The following is a 23,234-nucleotide window of genomic DNA, read 5'->3' as shown; positions in this document are numbered from 1 at the left end:
CTTTTCGTTTCTTGTGGTTTTACTTAAATTCAGCTAAAGTATGTTTTAGTGTGCTAAATTAAGTAAGTCAACAGTGATACTTTTAGGAAGGAACAAACTGTCTCATCCAAATTTGTATTAGTTTCTAGGACAAATTTAACAAATTTGCCACATACATGCACACCTTATCTTATCTTATCCTTTTTTTTTTGTATAGTTTCTATTGTGCAATGAGACCAATCTTATCTACTCTGTCAAGGTAAACACCAGGCTTATGTTCTTCATATTCTATTGCTGTATTAAAGATTACCCAGTGGAGGTCGCCATATTCATCAACAAGATTACAATCTTTTATTGCCATAATGAAAATTATCCACAAGATGGTGCCAGTATCACCTAAACAAAAAGTTTGGTCAGTTGATTAACAAGGTTCTAAGGCCTTAGAAATTAAGTTATCTTCTTCCTTGATATTAAACAGGCAAAGGCATTACCAAAAAGTTCTGGCAATTATTTTTGACAATATATATAAAAAAGAAATATTGAACAACAATATTTAAGATTGGTGGGACAGAAAGTCTAGAGGTTAACCACTTAACAACCACTTTACATATTTTAAAGAGAAGAGTAAATTTACTACATCTGATTCAGTTTGACTTGAAAGCAAGTCCCTAATTAAACTACATGTCATCATTTTGTTGAAAAAAAATGACTAAGAACAAAGAAGGAACTATGTTACTACACCAGCACATTCCCATAATTTTTTATCTCATTATTTTACTCAACATTTTTTCTTCCTTCAGGCAACTCATTCCATTTTGATGCTGATGCTCTTGGAGGGTGGATTTTCTTCCAACACCAGATTTGTTTCTGAAGGACTGGAGGTCTGTAGTTCATGTCTGGAGAGATGCTGCACCACTCCGACACCAATGCAGTCACCAAGTACATTAGTGGAAGTCCTTAAACGATCCCTATCATCACAAAGACAGTAACATCTGAGAGGTTAGGAACTATTTCCCAGCTCATAGATTCTCTGTTTTATCTCATGTTTTTGTATTTCATTGTGCAGATATGCCTTCTTTTACCTAACACCCTAAAATTATATAAAGTGGTGTACTTACAAAATCCAGTCAACCATGAGGAGCAGTGATATGTCTTCAGTGGGCAGTCCTGTAGAGCTCAACACAATCATCATGGATACCATGCCAGCCTGTGGGATACCAGCTGCTCCTGTACTTACTGCTGTGACAACCAAACTGAACAAAATAAAAGAAAATAATGCAGTGTAAGAACTACTTTGAATAAGTCAACATCACTTTAATTCACTCAGGACCTTAGTTTTCTTTAAGGCAAGTCAGAAAAATTAAGGCAAAACAGCTTTGTCTTAAATAATTTACAATCATTTTGAAAGCTTTTGAAATTCTTAAATTGCTTAAATAATTAACTTGTATAGCATCAAATAAGCACAAAAAGAATTCATTTAAAATATTGGTGTATTTTAAAAACACATGAGTTATTATTTACAAAAGGCAGCTGTTGCGGGAAGTGACGTGAATTTAGGAGACTGTCTAGTGAATGACCCTAGATAAACAAGGGAATTACGCACAAGAAAACTCAGGAACTAACTTTGCAATGAGGAATGGCAGAAAGTTGTTCTACAAAATATTAATTTAAGCAGTCAACGCTTTTTAGATTCTTAGTAAAAATTTCTTTTTACCAATATATTACTCAGTTTACTTTCTGCTGATGTATGATCGCTTTTGCAAGGCATTTCAGGTAAACAAATTCCCTTCAATGTACCTTAGGAGAATAATTTGTCCAAAGTTGAACTCCATGTTGTTGACCTGGGCTATGAATAAAGCTGCCACTGCTTCATAGAGAGCGGCACCGTCCATGTTCATGGTGGCACCTACAGGCAGCATGAAGCGTGTCACCTTTTTGTCCATCTTCAGATTTTCCTCCATACAACGATGAGTAACAGGCAAGGTTGCAGAACTATTAAAAAGCACATAAAATTTAAAGTTATGCTTTGAAGTAATTTATTTTTGATTGTTTGCAGTAATTATTTTTAACCTGGATGAAGTCCCAAAGGCCGTGCTGAGAGCCTGGAGGATTCCTCCATAAAACCTCAAGGGATTCTTTCTTGTGACAATAACGTAGATGAGCGGCAGCGTGACGCAGCCGTGGATGATCAGCCCAGTGATCACAGTCAGAGTGTACATGCCAACATCACGACCGATTTCTGCTACGTCCGTCATTTTAACAACCTGCCCAGCCAGCAGGAAGATGATTCCCACTGGAGAATACCTGTTATGAAGAGAGGTGTACGGTAACTAAAATGGAGATGCAATTATTTTTCCAAACAGTAGTCGGAGCCACAGAAAAATCCTTAAAAAGTAGGCAAATTTCCACCAAATTATACACTCATACAGGCTAAACACAGCAATCAATTTAATGACAACATACGAAGATAATTCAAAATTAGGTAAAAGTTTAATAGTAACAAATAAATACTGAAACATTGATTGTCTTCCCTTCTTACCAGATAGCTATGTTAACAAGACGCATAATGGCTTTATTCATGCAGTTGAATAAATCCCTCAGAGGTTTCCCCTCTGACCCCATACTGCTCAGGATGAGGCCAAAGGCGAAAGAGAACACCAACAGACCCACAACATTGATGCCATCTGAGGTTCCCGCTTTTGGTGCTAAATAGCAGAAAAAGTAACATTACATATAATAACAACAAGGACAACAGCAGAATAAGAAGTGTATGGCAGGACAAAAATCATAACAATCACAGATCTATAGTGAAAAGACTCACTGTTTGTTGATATATTTGTGGCTTCTGTTGTATTTCCTGATGAATTACTGCTGGGATTAACTGTTAAATACTATTTAAAGAACATAGCATCAAAATATTAGCACTGTACAATTGTTTGATTGTGAAATAACAACAAAACAACTGCACTAACTTACTTTTCTGAAACAAGCTTCCACCAGATTTGAGGGAAACATGTTTCTATAAAATACATAATCATAGAGTCATTCTTTATTCAAAACATAAAGTGGCAAACATGTATCTCCACGTGACTTTTGTGCAGACCTGACCAGATCCAGGAAAGCATCCACACTGTGCACAGCTTGTGTTTTGGTAGGAGATGACTCAGATGTGTGCTTGGATGATTTCCCCGGCTGGATGAGAACCGCCAGGAAAATGCCAGTGAACGCAGCAATAACAGTGGTTACCAAGTAGTAGATGAAGGTCCGAAGACCAATTTTTCCAAAATCTTTTCTGTCAACATTTGAGACGCCTGAAATTTAAACAGGAAACGTGGGTAAGACATTTTTGTCAGTCTTTATAGATCATCAAATTTTGATTTTAGATAAAAATGACCAGAGAAGATACAAAAAATATATCAGTTATTATTGAGAAGATACTATTGGTGATTGATCCAATCTTCTTGACAGAACTGACTTATTTCAGCCAAATTAAAATGTTAGCTTGTTCAGATGTTCACAGATGTTCGGTGTCACCAATGTGGAAGTCAGCAGAAAAAGATGAAAAAATAATTTTTATTCTCAACGTCTTCCAATCAAAACCAAAAATATTATGTAGTACAACCATTGGTTTCTTCTCACCTCACCTTCTCCCCTTCACAATAAGAGTATGCATTCGGGTGTGAAATACAGTACAGACCAAAAGTTTGTCTGTACCTTTGGTCTGTACATCTTCTAATTGGACACACAATTAGAAGGGGTGTCCAAACCTTTGCTCTGTACTGTATAGACATTATATACGCCACAAGCTGGTTGTTAAAGTAGTAAACTATTCAAGTTTGGGTAATCTCTGGTGAAACTGAACTAATGACCTAGTTGATTTTACAAGTAAGACGATTAATTCTCTAGATAGAACCAGTGTGGCTTTTCTTAGGCAAACTGTCTGCTATAGCCAAGCTAAAAGCCAAAAAGTTGATCGGACCTGCAATTAGACTTGAAACGACAAGAGGAAGCACCATCATCTGCAGGATTCTCAGCAGTAGCTCTCCAGGAAAAGTTAAATATGTTATTTCTCTCTCAGACATGTCAATGTGTCGCAGAGCAAAGCCCAGTCCAATCCCTTAGAAGCACAGACATACATACAGTTTTCCAACAAAGAAAAAGTTTAAAAAAGCAAATGCAAGAAAAAATACAGCATAAAACTTATGACTTCTTACCTACTGCAACAGCAGCCATTGTGAGAATGACAAAGGCATTCCTCTTGAGGAAGATCCAAATATTAAATTCATTTTTAATTAGTCCTACTTCATCTAAGGGCTGAGAACATCTTTCGTTTTTCTCATTGTCTTCGGGTTTAGCAACCTCCACCAACTCTACCTCCGACATATTCTCAGAGCTCAGAGGCATTGATATCTACATTATTGCAGAAACATGGAGAAAATGAACACTTTTGCCTGGTGCTTGAATGAATAAATCACTGTTCAAAATCTAAAATACAATGAGTTGCAGTTTAAAACAAGATATTTACATTTTCCTTCAAGTGTTTCCTCTAAAAAGGCTGAAGAGTCTTACCAGCTGGAGTTTAGAAATGCTTGATAAAATATAGCTTCTTTAGATTGAAGAAGTGATTCAACTTGACTTGTGTATCTAAAAAAAGAAAACAGTTTTGCCCAGCTCTACTGTTACAACCTAAGAAATAATAGCTGCCACTGAGGTAATGAGTGAAAGATTTACATGTAAGGAGAGCCGCCCAACTCCCTCCTCAGCACAGTTAACGCTAAAAGCCACAAAGATGTCTGAGAAGGAAAATTTATTTGCATTCTTTGCATTCTAATGCTCTGTAAAGACTTGCCTTATTTCATGCCCTCTTAAAGTAAGGTTCATTAGAAAGATGTATTTAAAACAATGAGCAAACATTATAGATATATCAGAAACTCTAGCATATAAAACAAAAACAGATAAGTCAGCAGGTTTAAATGAGTCTTCCCTTTTCACCAGATAGCTATGCTAACAAGACGCATAATGGCATGCAGTTGAATAAATCCCTCAGAGGTTTCCCCTCTGACCCCATACTACTCAGGATGAGGCCAAAGGTGACAGAGAACACCAATAGACCCACAACATTGAGCTCGTCTGAGGTTTGGTGCTAAACAGCAAAGCAAAAGTATTGTTGAAATATTTATGTACAGTAGAATAACAAGAATGACAGCAGCGTAATGATTATAATGAAAACTTTGGAGTTTCTCATAAATCACCATCTGGATTCTCACTTTTTAATTTCTTCATTCATGACACTTACCTTATGAATATACTGATGATACCGATCTGTATATTGCAGCTCTCTGATGTTTCCTCTGGACTACTTTGCTATATTTTATAGGAAAACATTTACCTTTAGGATTATTTTTGCTGCACTGTACATGCCAACATCACTTGAATAATATTATTATGAAATACAGCTACTCTTACTTGAGTAAAATGCCTGACAAGTGAGTATTTAAGAAAAACATTGTATATTTATGTTAAAATAAGTGATGTTGGTTTTTTTTTCTCCCCTCCAGGGGGTCTTTTTGTGGGCTCTAGTGTCCCTTATGACAATAGGCTGACAGGAGAGGGGGAAGAAGTGGGGGGAAGACATGCAGCAAATGTCAGTCAGGTCCGGGAATCGAACCCACTACAGCCACGTTGAGGACTGAGGGCCTCCAAATGTGGGTTGCACTCTCCCCTACGCCACCACAGCACACCCCAGTGATGTTGTTCTAATGATATTTTGTGTCTGTTGAGCCATTTGGAGACAAACTGCAGATAAATTGTTACTGGAGGGACTTTACCCTGTTCTATTGTTACAGCCTAAGAAATAATAGCTGCCACTGAGGTAATGTGTGAAAGATTTAAATTTAAGGAGAGCCGCCCAACTCCCCTTTCAGCACAGTTAACGCTAAAAGCCACAAAGATGTCTGAGAAGGAAAATATACTTGCATTCTTTGCATTCTATTGCTCTGTAAAGATTTGGTACAAGATTATATTTTAACAGTGGCAGGTTGAAAGTCCATTTCTTTTGTTCTTGGACATATTTTAAGGAATACGTTTTACTATACAGAGGTCTGATTTGTACTGTACTTTGTGAAAGTACTTTTTCTACCGATTATCTTACTACAAACCTCAATGTATTTTACTGGGCAAAGTTGCTTCATGTACCATGATTGTACTTGTTTCTCCTCTGCCTTTGAATCCTCCTCTACAAACAGGCTTATCTTTTTATGGTAAAGGTGATAATCGAGTGGTGCAGCTATTAAGCTGATATGTTTATGGATTCTTCTGATACTTTTGCTGAACTTGTTTTTATAGTATTTGCAGATTCACTCAGCTCACTATGTTTTTTAGCATTTTTGATCACAGCTAAAGCTAGCTCATGGATTTTAAACATGTTGATGAAAGCTTTTTATTTGATCGTTAATCTTTGTTAATCTTTCGTCCATCTCCAACCATTGTAGTTCTTTCCTCTGGTTCTGCAAAGAATTGGTTTCTCAGATAGTTAGTGACTACTAACTATCTGGTCTAGAGGAGGTTAGAGTAGAGACGCCGCTCTTTTGAAATAAAAACAACCAGTTCATGTTGATACATCTATTCGGACAACTCTTTCACAGCTCCCTCAAGAAAGAAAAGTCTTAGAAATATTAATCTTGTGGGAGAAGGCTTTTACTTTTGGTTTAGATTTTTCTGTCATAAAACCATCAGAAGCATAGGCAAAACAATAATATCAAAAATAAAATAAAACCTCCTTTCCAACAGATTTTTCTTTATTTTCTTAAAACTCTAATCTTCTAATCTCATAATTTTAATTTCAACAAAAGCTCAACACATGGATTTCTTCCATTTTGGTAATTAGGCTCTTGGATATGGGTTTGTCGCTGCAGGTCTGGATTTCTGCAGTTTATGTCTGGACAGATGCTGCACCACATCTACACTGATGCAGCCACCCAGCACGTTGGTAGCAGTTCGTATGCGATCCCTGTCAAAATAAAATCTGGAGTTAGAAATTTATCTACATGCAGCCCAGAGAAATTATTCTGCTGCTATTCTTCATAGCATTTTTTGTTACTTTAACTAACTTTAACTGAGAGACGTTTTCTTCTTTTGAATATGTATTTATTGGGGCCTGCCCATAGCAATGCATAAGGAGAGCAGTGACTGCCTCCATGCATTGCATGGCAGGCACCTATTGTTCTACACCTAATAGAATGTCTCTTTATTATTCTTAACTTTTTCTTCCGTCGGCTCGTACTGCTGCGAGCCCACCCACAAAAGTGGTATCAAAACGTGCGGCTCGATCCTGGGAGGTCTGCTATTACTTTTGGTGGGATTTGGAGTTACCATGGCGACGTAAAAAGCAAAAAACTATAAATCACTAACGAGCTTACCAGGTGCAACTCTCGTCGTCAAGGGGACGAGGCAACCACTAAATCCTAAAAATACCCTATTTTTGAGGATTTTCTGTGTCGTCATAACTTCATGTAGAAAGGCCATTTAAACTTCATTTTGTAGATACGTCCGTGATCTCTTTTAAAGTGAAGACAGCCTGTCGATATGAATTATGGTTTGTCCACAACTTCTTTCTAAGCGACCCAAAGTTTTTGATTTTTTGAAAAATCAGAGTGTAAATAGAGTGAGAGTCAGAGTGACATTTTGACCCCAAATCATTTTTTAACTCGCCGTCACGCTCACAAATATTGAATGATTGGTATCCCTCGGTCATGACATTGATACGCATGCCTGCTCCGGTCAAATGTTTTAAAAAATTATCTAGCACTTACGATTTTCTCTCCAGGTGCTTCAGAGCAAAGTCATGCGCCAGGGTAGCAGACAGATCTCACTGATTCACTTCCATGTATTTCTGAAAAATTTCAGACCTTGGCACACACCTTCTTTATATCATCGCTGTTAATACTGTGAGTGAGGTAGAGATATGAATGGCGGGACTATCAGAGACGACAAATAGCCCTCTCATACGCTTCAAACGGTTTTTGAATATGTATTACGGTTCCCGAACGGGAAAGAATTGTTTGCAATGCTTTTTTTAGTCAAACTGGCTGGCTCAAACAGAGAATTGTCTCCCCCTGGATGTCTCACTCACAGCTGGCAGAGGGGATTATTTACCATAGCAACGGAGCCCAGAGCAGGGAGAGCTGCTAAGGACTACAAAAACGCATCATTGTAGTTCTAACTAGTAGTTTAGTTAAAACAGAGGACTGAGCTGGCCTTTAGAACTACTTGCTGCTATGGGCTGTATATAACTCATTTAACTCAGTCACTGTTACACATGGGATGAGTTTGGCCCTTTGAAATGAAGCTTACTGTAAATTTCAAAATAAAAGCCCTTAAATTATTACATCAGGTAATTGCTCTTTTTGGCTTTATGTGACTGGTTTATCCAAAGCACTCCTACACATTGAATTAGTGTGGGCATTTAATATGAAGCTTACTGCAAATTTCAAAATAAAAGTCTCAATATGCCCCTCTGGATAGTGCACCGCCACAGGCGGTGCAATGATATCATTCTGTATTATCTTTTTCTCTCAGGTTAGGGAACTGCCTTGCTGTGCAAGCTCGCAGCTCGCAGCAGTACGAGCCGCATTCCGAGTGACGGAAGCTAATGCTAAACGTTCATTTGCATTAGCCTTTTAGCTTAAATAAGCTATTATCTCTTTTTCAGACTTATTAGCCATGTTTAGTATACTTTATGGAGTAAGTAAATGACAGTAAACATTCTAATGATATCCCACATGCTACTGAAAGTATTTATGCTTACATTAGCATATTTGCTCATTTTAGCTAATACACTTACTTTATCATACTGAATGTTGCACGTCCAGCTTACTTAACATTCTTGTGATTCTCCACATGCTAATGATTACATTGCAGCTTTCTTTAGCATTGATGCTAATTTTTAGCATCAGAACGCTGGGTCGAAACCGACGGGCACACTTAGGCAGGCCCCAGTTAAATTTCTTCAGGAATTTTCTAGTTTTATTTCATATTTACATTTTCAAGCTAACAGATGCATAAACTGGTGTATTTACACAATCCAGTTGACCATGAGTAGCAGGGATCTGTCTTCAATAGGCAGCCCAGTTGAGTTCAGTACTATCGGCATGGATACCATCCCAGCCTGTGGGATACCAGCTGACCCAGTGCTTACTGCTGTGACAATCAAACTGAAGCAAGTGAAAAAGTGTAAGTAATAAGTAAACGTTACTTATATGGTTTGGTCACTTCTTCCACTATGACAAAATCACTGTACACCAAAAAAGCAACTGAAAAGTGAAAGGAAAATGATTCATGTTTTTTACTATTAATTGGGAAGCTTGCATTTATTCAGATAATTTAATTTACCTTCAACAACTACATACACTTGGGCTGGAATACTGTTAACTAGAATCGTCTGTATCTAAAGTCCGGAACATCAACAAATTGAGAATTGTAGTCAAAACTTGAAAATTCAGGCAACCTCCAACCAATCTGACTGAGCCGGAGTTTAAGTCCAAACTAATTACAGTGAAAGGTGGTTTTATAATAAAGAAATTACTCACGGTAATGTCACAAATGTCTCTTCTCACTTAAAGGTGATCTATTATGCTTCCTTGAACAGGTTAGGATAGGTTACTATTGTCTATACAATACTTGGTCTTTACATTTACAAAATCATTCTTAACAAGATTTTAGTCTGCTCAGTTCTGCCTGTTTTGAGCTCCTTTCAGATGTTTCAGGCCCTCTTGTCACTTTAAATCCAAATAAGCTGCTGCTGGCCACGCCCCCAAACTCAACGTTCACACTTACATGCGAAAATGGCTGCCAACAGATGCGCAGTTATGTCACCATACATGTTTGAAAAGCAGAAGTAGAGCCTCATTCATAACCAACAAGAAGCAAGTTGTTTCTGGATGGTAAATAAACAAGGAAACACTTGTCCTTTCCAACAGCCATTGTACAGCACATCAATTGTGCTGTACAATCCCTTAGAAACACAGACAGAAGAAATCAATACGTACGATTTTCCATAAAATGACCATTTCATTAGAAGAAATGCAAGTGACGAAGCCAAAATAGACCTTAAAAATATGTAATTTCTTTCCTACCTACAACACCAGCTATTGTGAGAATGATAAAGGATTTCCTCTTGAGAAAATTCAAAATATTAGCTTGGCATCTAATCAAAACTACTTCACCTGAAGGCTCAGAATGAATTTGATTCGTGTGATTTTTTTCAACTTCAATCTTAACAGGATCCACCTCAGACATGTTCCCTGAGTCAAAACAAATGAGAAACTACTAAAGTTGAACAAACTCTTTGTTTAGACTAAAAAAGATTTATTTAAAAATAAATAAATGCAATACCTCTAAAAAGCATCTTTATGGATGGCATTACCAGCTGAAGGTCAGATGTAGGTTGTCTAATTTTGTGGTAATAAGGTAAAACCAGAAAGTAGAGACATGCAAATTCAGCTTGATTTGGGTACATACTGTAATAATGAAAAACGACAAACAGGTTTGTCTTTTTTTTTTGTTTCACCCTGAGAACAAATAGATCCTCCTGCTAAGATACTGAGTGGCACATTTAATACATGTTAACGTCAGCACAGTTATGTATTAACCGTCCTGTTGTCCTCGGGTCAAAATGAACTGCCACTGTGTTAAAACATACTGTACTGTAAAAAAAAAGAAAGAAAGTGCTTCTAACAAGAAACTGAGAAAAACAAAGCCCCACTTTGACTACTCCAGTAGTGCTCAAGCAGCACCAGGGCTGAAATAGATCTGCAGTCCACTTTGGCAGGGAAAAATGAAGTTCCGTTCAAACACTGCTGAAGCAAGAACTCTCCGAAGCTTTTCGCTAAAAGATCCACTAAATGTTATTTTAGGAGAACAGGAGGGTTAAAACTAGAGACATGTTATGGAAATCTTCGGTTAAAAACTTCAGTTCAGTTTAGATTTCAATATTCATACACTGGAAAACATTTGAGCTGCATTTAGTTGTGTCCACTATCATCTACTCTTTAAGTAAAATACATTTAGTGAGTTTTAGATTTTTAACCTAAATATGTCAGTTTGTAAAAGATAAACTTACAGCTGTAAGTTGTGTTAACTTTTTACTAAGTATTGAATAAACTGGAGGTTTTAGGTTAGCGCTTAAAAGAACTGAAAGAAGGAAAAGAGAAGAGTTTGAAATATCATCTTCATTCATGATATTTACTTTATGAATATACTGATGATACAGACCTGTACATTGCAGCTCTCCGATGTTTCCTCTGGATTACTTTGCTATATTTTATAGGAAAACATTTACCTTTAGGATTATTTTTTCTGCACTGTACATGCCCACATCACTTGAATAATATTGTTGGAGCTATTTATTCTTGATTTCTTTATTCATTTGAATTTTGTTAGTTAATTCTTAAGTGTATGTTTTTTGTATTATTTACAGTATTTATTTGCAGGTTAATTGTTGATTCTATTTAATTTTTTTGTTTTATTATTTTTTCTTATTCATTCTTTGAGTTAGACAGGAAGTCATGTGGGTCAGTCCACTTTTCGATAAGTATAGGGGCCTGGTAAAGGACCAGCAGGCATTTGGGTTTGGGGCTTATGGTTTTTACCAGAGCAAGAGAGCAGAGCAAGAGAGCAGAGCAAGAGAGCAGAGCAAGAGAGCAGAGTAAGATTGACAGAATGAGAACAAAGGAAAGTTTGAACTCTGTAATTGTTGCTGGAAAGAACAAATAAACCTTCCTGAATAATCAACAAGTTTGGATGTTAAATCTTCTTTTGCCTGCGTACAGAAACTGGACCCCAGTGCTTCTTAGTGGCTTGAGGAACTTTTGTTGGATGTTTGGTTTGACAAACAATCGCCACGACAAATATTATTATGAAATACAGCTACTCTTACTTGAGTAAAATGCCTGACAAGTGAGTATTTAAGAAATACATTGTATATTTATGTTAAAGTGAGACCTTTGTATATAAGTGATGCTGTTCTAATGATATTTTGTGTCTGTTGAGCCATTTGGAGACAAAATGCAGATAAATTGTTACTGGAAGGACTTTACCCTGTTCTAACAAATAGAAATAAAGCCTGATGCAATTACTGGATTGATAAGTTTTAAATAGTATAAGGGTTTAGAAAAGTGTTTCTTCAGCTTGAATAATATTATTTAGAAGGGAAAATACTCACTTTTGTTAGTCACATTACCTATTGCTAGATGATTTATTGCAGATTCCTTGCTGTGATATATTGTTCTATACTGAATAACATTTTTACCAATTAGTACTTAATGACATTACATATTTAAACTAATCAGAACCGTCTTACTTTTCTGAAACAAGCTTCCCCCAGATTTGAGGGGATCCTGTTTCTGCAAGAAATAAATACATGTGAGGGTGATTCTTTATCAAGTATGCTAAACAAAACAAAACAAAACAAAACAAAACAAAACAAAACAAAACAAAACAAAACAAAACAAAACAAAACAAAACAAAACAAAACAAAACAAAACAAAACAAAACAAAACAAAACAAAACAAAACAAAACAGGATCAGTTTTCTTTTATTCATACCTGATGAGATCCAGGAAAGCATCCACACTCTGCAGAGCCTCTTTTCTGCCAGCAGAGGGCGCTGAAGCACGCCTGGATGGATTTCCCCGGTTTGATGAGAACTGCCAGGGAAATGCCAGTGAATGCAGCCGTAACCATGGTTACCAAGTAGTAGATGAAGGTTCGCAGCCCGATTTTTCCCAAAAGCCCTCCTGTCTTCATTTGACATGCCTGAAATGCAAAGAACCAGTTAGTATTTACAGATTTTTACTGGTTTTTGAAACCTGAATGACCCCACCACAAACAAAGTGCAAAAGTGAGTTAGATAATTGGGGCCTGCCATGCAAAGCAATGGCAGGAACCTATTGTTATTTGGGGCCTGCCATGCAAAGCAATGGCAGGAACCTATTGTTATGCACCTGTTACCGTTAATGCGGCTCGAACCGCTGAATGGACCCCTACAAAAGTGGTATCAAAACGTGCGGCTTGATCACAGCATTGGAGCTATTACTTCTGGTGGGATTCTGAGTTAATATGGCGACAAAAAAAAGCATTACCAGCTGAAGGTCAGACACCTCATAAAAGAGTTTTATCTGGTTTTGTGGTAATAAGGTAAAACCAGAAAGTAGAGACTTGCAAATTCAGCTTGATTTGGGTACATACTGTAATAATGAAAAACGACAAACAGGTTTGTCTTTTTTTTTTTTGTTTCACCGTGAGAACAAATAGATCCTCCTGCTCAGATACTAAGTGGCACATTTAATACATGTTAACGTCAGCACAGTTATGTATTAACCGCCCTGTTGACCTGGGGTCAAAATGACCTGCCACTGTTAAAACTCCCTAAAGATCCACTAAATGTTTGTGAAAGACAAACTTACACCTGTTAGTTGTGTTAACTTTTTACTAAGTATTGAATAAACTGGAGTTTTTAGGTTAGCACTTAAAAAAACTGAAAGAAGGAAAAAAGAGGAGTGGGAAATATTTCCCAGAATGCTTAGCAGCATGTTTTTGTATCCTGAGATGGAAGTGTGTTAGATTGATCTGACTCTTGTGTGTTACTAAGGTAAATGTTTATTTTAAATTTTGAGGATAATGTCCTGTTTACACTAAATGTTTTTGGACTGAATTCATTGAGAAGCTTAATAAAATTCATTATCAGATCATGCACAAATTTATTCATGCAATTTAAAACTCACATTCAACATTCATGAACTTAAAAAACAATGTTTAGACAACTTGTGTCTGTTTGTTAAATCAACTTTAAGAACTTTAATTTCTGAGTTAAAACCAAAACAATTTTCTTGTTGACTTAAATTGCATTTTCAAGGCAGAATAAGGACTTTCATTTTCAGGTTAAACCACCTTCTAATGTTTTACAGTGCAGAGTAGACATATAACTTAACTCTTTGCATTTGGTCTTGTTAAAAACACCAATTTATTATATTTTCTAATAATTTTATTTGACACAAAGTACCACTATTCTTGTCAAATGGGAGGAAAGTGATTCATGGTTGCAAAATGGTTTACAAATAATTTATGCTGATACCTCTAAAGGACTTCCAAATGCCTTTAGAAGTCACTTAATCAGAGAAGTTATACTTATTTCATTTTTACAAATAAAAACACATTTAATCTGATTTGCTGAGATCAGGGAAGACAAGCAAACTGTGTAACTTTTCCAGCCACTTAAATGCTGCTGTGTGTCATGTTTGCTCTAGTTACCACCCACATGACTTAAATCACAGAACAAACACAGGTCAGAGTTCACAGAAAAGAGGTTCGTTTGTGTAAATACGCAAAACTTCACCCACATGCCGCTACGTGTGGGTGAAGTTCCTGACTGTAAAACCAGTTTTTAAGAGCTTATTTAGACATGCAAACAAGGGAATGATGGAAATAAAAAGACATTTTTCTCATGAGAAATTGATTTAAAACAAGCTTTACACGGTTTGAGTGGATTTGTGTAAAAAAAAAAAAATCTTGGTTCCATCTGATAAAATATGATTTTTACACTATAAAAATAGTGTTGTCATTTTTGATAATCGTCTCAACAGTTTGGATTGATTCCACAGGGCAGAATATCTACAACAAATCCGCTGTAATTAGTCAATCCTGGGTCATACATGGTTAACATTTTGAGCCTTATTAGTTTTGTGTTAGTTACAGAGGTTTCGGGTCAGCGCAGTGCTGAAACCACAGCGACCCACTCAGAGTATAGGAGCAGAACAATGAATGGGACGGACTGGACGGTGGAGCGGATCAGGGCGATTTAAGCATCTAACAGCTTCCTGTGTTCAGTCCAGCTCAGCTCTGTTTACTTCAGTCTGTCAGTGAGCCACAGGGTTAATTAAACAAAAAACATGTTTGTGAACCAGGATGGCTTCTGGACTCGACCCAAATGGGAAAATCTGTTTGCATTGGATTTACATTGATAACATTTAGATCTACATAACTGAATATGAATCTGTTTTCTCTTTCAGTTTGCTATAAGACAACATTTGCTGCAATTATGTTTGACTCAAGTATCAGAAAAATAAAATGTGGTGTTAAATTGAAAATCACAAAATCACTTAAAAGACTCAAACGATGTTAAAATATTGCCTCTAGTTGGTTATTTTCACATAAGAAAATGGTCATGTAAGGATGTAAACTGAAGAAGAAGAACTGCTAACAATCTTTCTGAGAAATGATGTGGATATGTAAAGTGTTTTTGGTAATACTAACAACTATTTTCAAACTATTTTGCTCTTTCACAGTTTCACTAACCAGAATAGCTTCACATGTTTCAGTCTCTGCCGATGTTTCACACAGGAAGATCATTAGTGGTGCGCATGTCCTACTTCTCTTCACGTTGTCATTAATTATTGGTCAATTTAAATAATTTCCCAGTCTCATGAACAGTGATGAGGTTTATGAGACTGGAGTTGTTTTCAGATGTTTGCTTTTCTCCCCTCTCTGACTAGTTGTTAGCCTTAGCTCCAGCTAATCTGGATTTAAAATAAATGAGTTAGCTGCTGCAGTTAGCAAATTAACAGCTTATGACATTTATAACATTTACTTAAAAACTTAAAGGGCAGGTTGTTCCAGAATGTACTGCTAAAACCAGTTAAACCCTTAAAATATCAATAAACAGCTGTTTGCTTCAGGATTCAGTGTTTCTTAAAATTAAATAATGCTGGATATCTTTAATTTAGAAATACCTGTAATGAATTTTTAAGATATTTACACATAATGTATGACTTTAAAAGTGACTTTTTATTAATCGCAGTATCGGTTACAGACTATAACTTGACATAAAGTAAGACTGAGGCAGCGGTCGCTTTTATTGGCCACTTTGGAGAAAAAATTGCTGTAAAAATCTGAAAAAATTGCAGGAATCTGTTGATTTTGTGTGAATTCTGCATGAATTTTGCAAATTTGTGAAAAACTGTAGGGAATTATTGATGGAATTTCGATCCAAAGGGCCACATAAAAAGCTACGGTGGGCCAGATTTGGCCCCCGGACCTCGAGTTTGACCTCTGTGCAATAGAGAAATGTTACTGGTTAATATTCACCTGAATGCATTGCAATGTGTGTAAGATCTGTGCTGGTTTAGACATGAGAAAACATATCTAACATGCAGAGCTCCTCTCCTGCTGTCTCTTGTTGACGAGGTAAATACTCTTCATTGTCTGAAGCCTGTCGATTATGAGCTAAGCTCTTTAGCGGTTTTACTTCAGCCACAAGTTATTGATACACTCTAATCATTATGGCACACTATGGGCAAGGTTTCAAATTGAGATGTTTGTACTCTGAGGAACTCTATCAGATAAATTATTAATTTGAAAATATTAAATAAATCTGTCAGATCTTTTTCCTTTTTTACAAGACATACTGAGTCAGAATCTATTTTTGTAAGCTATGGCATTTCTCATGAACCAAATGCTGGGCGGTAAGTTGAAGAGTTTTGCTGATGGAGGTGGCGAAGGGGGCAGCAAAGCTGGAGCAGATGAAAAAGAGACTCCCGAGTCCAAAGGCATGTCCAGGGAGGAGTTTGAGGAATACCAGAAGCAGCTGGTGGAAGAAAAGTGAGTAAAGAAAGAAACTTAAATTACCAATATTTTTATTACAAATCGTGACAAAACAAAAATATTAACAGTACATTCCCCAGGAGGAAATGCTGTCTTAACTTAGTTAAACAAAAATGTCAAATAGCAACATTCTTAATGTAAAATACAATTAGAGTCTTTTCTCAGCTGACTGACAACAGTCAGAAAAATTCAAACAAATTGTCTTAAAACAACATAAAAGAAGGTTCTCCATCATCTCAAATAAAATTAGAGGAAAGCCTGATCACTAATAACGAAGGATTTATACTGCATGTATTTGGAGCATTTAGTTTCTGCTGTGTGATGTTACTGTGAGGCAAAGATTTGTAGTTCAATTCTACCATCTGTCAACTGAACACATCTGAATACAAAAATTGCATACTTGTATATTATATATGCATGCACTTGTATATTATATGTGCATGCACCTCCTTACTGTATTGTCTTAAAGTAAATAGTCAGGAGTGTATATCCTCTTTACAAAAACGTGCAATAAAAAAGACGAAACATTCTAAAGCCACAAAATTATGAATTTACTATGGAGGATGGGCAACAGAAAAATGGAGGGCTTTGACTGAAGAGGCTTTAATTAAAAAAACAAAATGCGCTCCACAATGTTCGGCTTCCATTTTGCTCAGAAATCTTCTTTCTGCATCTGAAGAAGCTTCAAAGTGTTTTGGAGTGTTATCCATAAACACTCCAAAACATTTCATTTTCATCATTTCACCCAACTGAACACTGATCTCCTTTTTTCCACGGGTCATTTTGCGGCACTTCAAGCTTGTCTCAGTGAGAAGCCAGTTGCCAGGACAACATTGCTCTTATTAATTAAATACAATCTTACTCATTTACTACAAAATGGTGAATTAAACTATTAATGTAAAAGTAAACCTGACTTAACAAAGCAAACATTTTCAGGGCTTGTCAGAGTAGTGAGCAGTTTTCAACTCATTCTGGACTCATTTTAGTTAATTAAAGTTTACTACCTCGTGTTATGTTGTTTAAATGAAGGAATAGATTTATTTTTCTCAGTGACTGTCTGAATGTAAATGTCCTTTCATCAGGTGAAGCCTGTTCTTTTTTAAACTGTGTCTCCAGGCCACTTGTGATGCACGTATGACATCAACGGATGTGGGCTGGGTTTACCGGGTAGCTTTAGGTAGGGGTTTATTTCCTCCTGGCTCAAATTAGACAGAGAAGCAGATTAAGCTTGTGTGTAATAACCTGTCAGGACAGAAGCCACCATTAAACACATCTCTTAGCCAGGGTGCTTTAAAACAATAATTATTTAATCACCTTACATTCTCATCTGTCACTGAACTGTTTGTTACCTCCAATTAGGTGAAAGACAACTTGTAATGAAGTTAAGATCTTGTTGCGAATGAGAAAAGGAGAAAGTCAGAAATGACTTACCCTTGTGTCCTCACAAAAAAGTATTAATTAAATGTATTTTTCTTTCTATCTTTTGTTTTTTGCTTTTCAATCACTGGCCTGGGTTTTATTGTAAACGTCATCCACAAAATGTACTCCTCCAAGATGATAGTTAATTAATCAACAGAAGAAATTAGTTTCTGATCACTGTGTCCCTTTTTTTTATGTTCTTTGGTCGTTTTTTTTATTTTTATCTGACTTTCTTTGCAAATTTAAAAAAGCTTTATCCTGCAGGACATCTTTCACCATCTCTGACCTTTATTGGTTTCTCTGCAAAAACATAAAATCTTACCAAGTATTTTTGGTCTCGTTTCTAGTGCAAATATCTTAGTACACTTGAAAAAAGACAAACTAACTTACAAGTAACCTTTTAGCATGAAATGGAGGCTTATTTCAAGTAAATAGTTCCTTAGAATTGATGGAAAAAGTGAGCATAGGGCCAAATAGCTAAAATCCACATATACATGAGATGCCCTCTAAAAAAACTTAAAACGACGTGTTTTATAGTTTAAACAATAAATATACCTACATATATCACACACAGTGGATACAGTTTCAGCACTACTGGAAAAATATCAACAGTTGTCCTTATTTCTGCTTTGTAAACACCATCCAGCAGTCAAACAGCATTTGAAAGAAAGCTGCATTTATTGCAAATATTTTTGTTCTACTAAGAAATCTTTGACAGGTTTTAATATTTTAGAGTCACATTCCACAGAAAATTTTGCTAGGAAAATGTGGCTCTATTCAACAAAATCCATCAGAAGGAGGTTTTTTACTTTGACTTTTTTTGTTGTTTTTGCTTGACATAACTTCTCATATCTTGTAAAAGTTGACTGGGTGTTGCAGTGGATAAAAATAAACATAAATTATTAAATTCTTTGGGATCAATAAAGTATTTTTTCAATTGAATTTGAATTAAAACAGTCGAATAATGTGTAAAATAATACAGGGTTTAATAAAATATGACTATACATCTCTATAAATTAAATTTAAAAAAAAATTACCAGAAATAAACTGGTATGTAATAACTGAGACAAAAGCTTTGTAGAAATGTATGAAATTAAAGTCCAAATGGATGAAACTGCTGGTCGTGATGAACTTTTTTATTTTTTATTTTTGCAGCATATAAACAATGCTAAACTGTGAACCTTTAGTATCTGCTCCAAAATTGTGTGTGAGAAAAAGTGGGCAGTGTCCTGACGGCACAGACGTGCGAGGTGAGAGGACAGTCCTGACCTGGACATCAAGCAACTGAGGATTTATGCCAAGCTGTAGCTCTTGTGGAAGCTAATCTTATTAAAGCAGGGTCAGAGAGGACCACCCTTAAATAGACACAGGGTAAATCTAACAACATGGAAACTGACATATAACACTGATAATGACATTATTGCAGAACTGGGCTAATAACACAAATGACGTCAATTCAGGGAGTCCAGAGAGGCAAATCAGGATTCAGGAGGTCAGTTCATGACCGTCTAGCTTATGAACAGCCGAGTCGCGCTGTGAAGCACTTTACACCACAACTAAAACTTAAGGTATTTTAAGGCTACAGTCAAAATCTCCAAATCACACAAGAACTGGAGGAAGAAACTGATTAGCATACAGAATCCATCAAACTGACTGTTTATTGACACTGATAAAAATTTGTAAAGAAAATTTGTAAAGTAAATTTTTACTGCAAAAGATCACAAAAAGAATCACAAATCCTGGAAGAACTGAAAAGACGTTCAATAATATTAAATTTTACAAATTCATTGACATTTTAGCAGTTGGTGAAACGGTTTTGTCAATATATTCTGGCACAACCGGCCCTTTTAAAAACATTCATGATCTTGATTTGGTCCAAAACAAAAATGAGTTTGACATCCTTAATTTACAACAGATGAGAAATAAAAACGGTGCAAAAACCAGCAGTGATGCAAACACCCAATTATAAAGTTATGCAGTCTTGTTGGAAGAAAGGATCTGTGATGATGCGTCTTTGTGCACCCAGGATGCAGCAGTCTGTCACTGAAGGAGCTTTCCAGTTCTGCAGCAGCTTCATGCAAGGGATGGGAGACGCTGTCCAACAGCGATGATATTTTAGCCAAAGTCCTGCTACCTCTCACCGCATGCTCTGGGTCCAGTGGGCCTCGCAGGACAGAGCTGGCCATCCTGATGAGCTCACCTGACCTAAGCAGAAGCTGGTCAGAGTTGGTAGGAGAAATGTTGGACCTGAAAAAGAAACAAGTTAGTGGCTGCGAAAGCCTGGAGGCTGAGCTGGAGGAACAACAAGCATAAACATGCAGCCAGAGATGCAGTAAAATGGATACGATCAAAGCATATATATGTCTTAAAGCGGCACAAACTCTTATCAAACAATGGAACAGAAACTTTATGAACTCCCAGTAAAACCTGAAAACTGATGAAAATATATTCACTTCATCCAATCTCACTGAGCCAGAGATTGGATGAAGGAATGGACAACGGAGGAATGGCCGCTGGGGAAAACAGCCATTCCTCCGGCCGCTTTCCCCAGCCGGAGGAACGGGGAAAGGGTGAACCCAGAACAAGATCAAATGAACTCGGATAGGAAGTGTGTGGGCTGCTTTTTCCTCAAAACAAACATTATCATATGGTAATTCTGCTGGTGCTGAGGTACCACTTTACAAGAAAGGCTTTTCTCCTCGCCACCTGCTACATCAACCCATTAACCTTTTAATTTGCCCCTTGGCTGCAATACCTGCAATGCATTTCTATGTTTGGATGTCAGCTCTTGAGAACGAAAGCTATGGATGTATAACTGTCACAATGAGCTGCGTAACAGGAAACACCGTAAAGAAATACAAACAAAAAGACTGACAAGCAAACGTTGATGTTATTTTTATGAGTCAGAGTTTGTTCTTCAGCTGTCTGTCTCATCTGTCGTGTTTCTGTTCTGCAGGATTCAACGAGACAAAGACTTTACAACAAAAAAGGCTGAGAGGGCAAACCTGAGAGTCGCACTCAGAGATAAATACCGACTACCAGATGTGAGGAGCTCTAATCATTCTCTGTTTAATTATTAACATCTGAATGCATTGTTTCAAATGAAAAGCAAATTCTAGAAAAATTATGACTTACTCTAGCTCTTTATTTCTGACAAACTATCACAAACTTTATTTATGACAAGTTGTGACATTTGGGAGTTGTCTGAAAATGTATCCTCCATAGAGGTGACTTGATTCTCTTATAAGTTTTTGCATTTCCAATTTAATTCTGCAAATGTTTTGTCCATTTTAATTAAGCCTAGCATTTATTGCAGGCTGCAGGATGGTGGATTTGTTAGCAATGCTGCCTTGTTGCAAATGTTTTAGATTTGAATCCTGGCCTGGCAACTTTTTGCATGTCAAGCAAAGTCATTTTATTATTCAAATTGGCAAAAAAATAAGAAGGTCTTCTATCTAAGCAAACCCAGCATCAATATGCAGGAATCCCTCAAGCTGAGCTTGCATGTCGCAACAAGAGAGAAGTAAAGATCACAGCAAATACTCCAAATATTTGGAGTTAAATGAGTCAAACCAATAAACACTGAGGGGGTTATGTAAACTTTAAACTTAAAGAAAGCTGAAAGCAGTTTTCAAAATAATTGCTTCTCATCATTAAGCTACTAAAATAATTTTAGTAAGTTTAAGTGAACTTAATGTCACAGTGTGAAGAAAATATCTTGTTTTTTATGGAAAATATGTCAACTTCAGATTATAACTGTATTTATAAGTGTATGTAATATCTGCTTTGATGTGAAAAACATTTTAGTTGCGACTGAACCATTCAGCTATCACTTTTTGGTGCCTTTTTGATCAGAGCGCTCTCGACGGCGCCATGATTCAGATGGCCGGAGACGACGTTGACCTGCCGGAGGAACTGGCCAAAATGGTGGACGAAGATGAGGAAGAGGAGGAGACCAACGATTCATTCCTCCACAAGCTTCAAAACATGGACCTGGACGAACTGAAAACCAAGGCCCAGAGCAGAGTGAGCGAGCTCAGGCAGACTGCGGAGGAGAAATGTGTCCTCATGTGAACGCCCGCAGTACAGGCGCCACGCCCAGACGAGCTTCATTATTTAAATTTACCATCTTTTTTTTATTTACTTGTTTTACAGAACAGCCTCAGCTCTGGACAGCTTCCTCACAGAAAGGTTTCTTGTTTTCAATGTGAGGCTTTATTCCAGTGTCTCCGTTTCTTTCACTGGGAAACATTTAAATGCTTCTTAAACGGATATAAAAAGACATTAGAGAAGTTTTATGCTCACCAGGTTTGTCAATGTCAATGTCAAAGTTTTTTACATAACTCTTTAAAAACAGGTTTAAAACTGCGCCAGAGAGCTGTACAAAAGTTATAATAAAATAAGTTGATGAAAAGAAAAGACAAGAAAAAATATATGTGTATAATGTTAAAATTATAAGAGTAATAATAAGTAAATACAACAACAATAACAACAAAATAAACATGTAAAAATACAAAAATGTCTGCTTTTCTGGAAGATATGTGAAGAATAAAAGATTTATATCCTCTACTCAAAATTATAAATGTTATGCATATACAGCTCTGGAAATAATAAAAACTTTAAATGATAATTTTCTCTGATTTGACTCTTCAAAGGTTTATGTTTGAGCAAAATGAACATTGTTCTTTTATTCTATGAACTACTATAATAACATATCTATGACATTCTAAGAAAAAAATTTTTAATTATTTGCAGAAAATGAGAAATTGTCAAAATAACAAAAAAGGTTTCAGACTTCAAATAAAGCACAGAAAATAAGTTTATATTGAAACAACAACATTAATGTTTTAACTCAGGAAGAGTTCAGAAACTCCTTTGTTGTTATTTGTTGGAATAACCAGGAGGCTTTCAATGGGGTTCAGTGCAGTGGGCTCTTAGTTTTTTACAGAGCTGTATTTATATAGAAAAACTGTTAAAAGGTTTAAAATGGTAAATCTGAATGTTGGAGTTAATACTTTGCTTTTTGTGAATGCCTCGTTGTCAAATGAATCCTGGATGTTTTATTTCCACTCTGGTTCTCCTGTTTGTTTCTATATTCACAATGTTGGAAATTTCCCACAAACTTCAATGTATATTTTTCAGATTCTTTATTACTCATCAACAAAAAGTGAGGCAGAAATT

At 36.3% G+C, this 23,234-nt stretch overlaps 2 protein-coding genes and 1 long non-coding RNA gene across 3 annotated transcripts; 1 reads left to right on the top strand and 2 right to left on the bottom strand.

The window, feature by feature from the left end:
- Window positions 1-761: 761 nt before the first annotated feature.
- On the bottom strand, window positions 762-4,565 carry LOC122841131 (excitatory amino acid transporter 1-like). The gene is made up of 11 exons (XM_044134173.1): window positions 4,549-4,565; window positions 4,194-4,389; window positions 3,959-4,096; window positions 3,083-3,290; window positions 2,956-2,998; window positions 2,801-2,870; window positions 2,519-2,684; window positions 2,050-2,283; window positions 1,777-1,971; window positions 1,098-1,232; window positions 762-947 (listed from the first exon to the last, which is right to left on the bottom strand). Exons 2-11 carry the CDS (start codon window positions 4,381-4,383, stop codon window positions 785-787), a joined length of 1,542 nt encoding a protein of 513 aa, XP_043990108.1. The 5' UTR covers window positions 4,384-4,389; window positions 4,549-4,565; the 3' UTR covers window positions 762-784.
- A 2,352-nt stretch (window positions 4,566-6,917) lies between these two features.
- Window positions 6,918-10,490, bottom strand: LOC122841456. The gene is made up of 3 exons (XR_006372387.1): window positions 10,372-10,490; window positions 10,203-10,280; window positions 6,918-6,988 (listed from the first exon to the last, which is right to left on the bottom strand). It is a non-coding gene; the product is annotated as an uncharacterized LOC122841456 (long non-coding RNA).
- Window positions 10,491-16,464: 5,974 nt separating this feature from the next.
- Window positions 16,465-22,417, top strand: cplx4c (complexin 4c). Its single transcript, XM_044134246.1, has 3 exons — window positions 16,465-16,631; window positions 21,010-21,097; window positions 21,909-22,417. Exons 1-3 carry the CDS (start codon window positions 16,465-16,467, stop codon window positions 22,125-22,127), a joined length of 474 nt encoding a protein of 157 aa, XP_043990181.1. The 3' UTR covers window positions 22,128-22,417.
- Window positions 22,418-23,234: the final 817 nt, after the last annotated feature.

Source organism: Gambusia affinis, linkage group LG12 (assembly GCF_019740435.1).
Source record: "Gambusia affinis linkage group LG12, SWU_Gaff_1.0, whole genome shotgun sequence".
NCBI classification, from domain to species: Eukaryota; Metazoa; Chordata; class Actinopteri; order Cyprinodontiformes; family Poeciliidae; genus Gambusia; species Gambusia affinis.
Note: the sequence above shows the minus strand (reverse complement) of the source record. Positions and strands in the feature narration are given on the sequence as shown.

Bases quoted from the DNA above. Each gene is read 5' to 3' on its own strand.
- LOC122841131 (XM_044134173.1), bottom strand. From the start codon at position 4,383: ATGCCTCTGAGCTCTGAGAATATGTCGGAGGTAGAGTTGGTGGAGGTT. The intron at 3,291-3,958 runs GTCCGATCAACT...TTTAAATTTCAG, and splicing joins CGTTTCAAGTCTAATTGCAG to GCGTCTCAAATGTTGACAGA. The intron at 948-1,097 runs GTAAGTACACCA...TTGTGATGATAG, and splicing joins CTCATGGTTGACTGGATTTT to GGATCGTTTAAGGACTTCCA.
- cplx4c (XM_044134246.1), top strand. From the start codon at position 16,465: ATGGCATTTCTCATGAACCAAATGCTGGGCGGTAAGTTGAAGAGTTTT. The intron at 16,632-21,009 runs GTGAGTAAAGAA...TCTGTTCTGCAG, and splicing joins AAGCAGCTGGTGGAAGAAAA to GATTCAACGAGACAAAGACT. The intron at 21,098-21,908 runs GTGAGGAGCTCT...CTTTTTGATCAG, and splicing joins ATAAATACCGACTACCAGAT to AGCGCTCTCGACGGCGCCAT.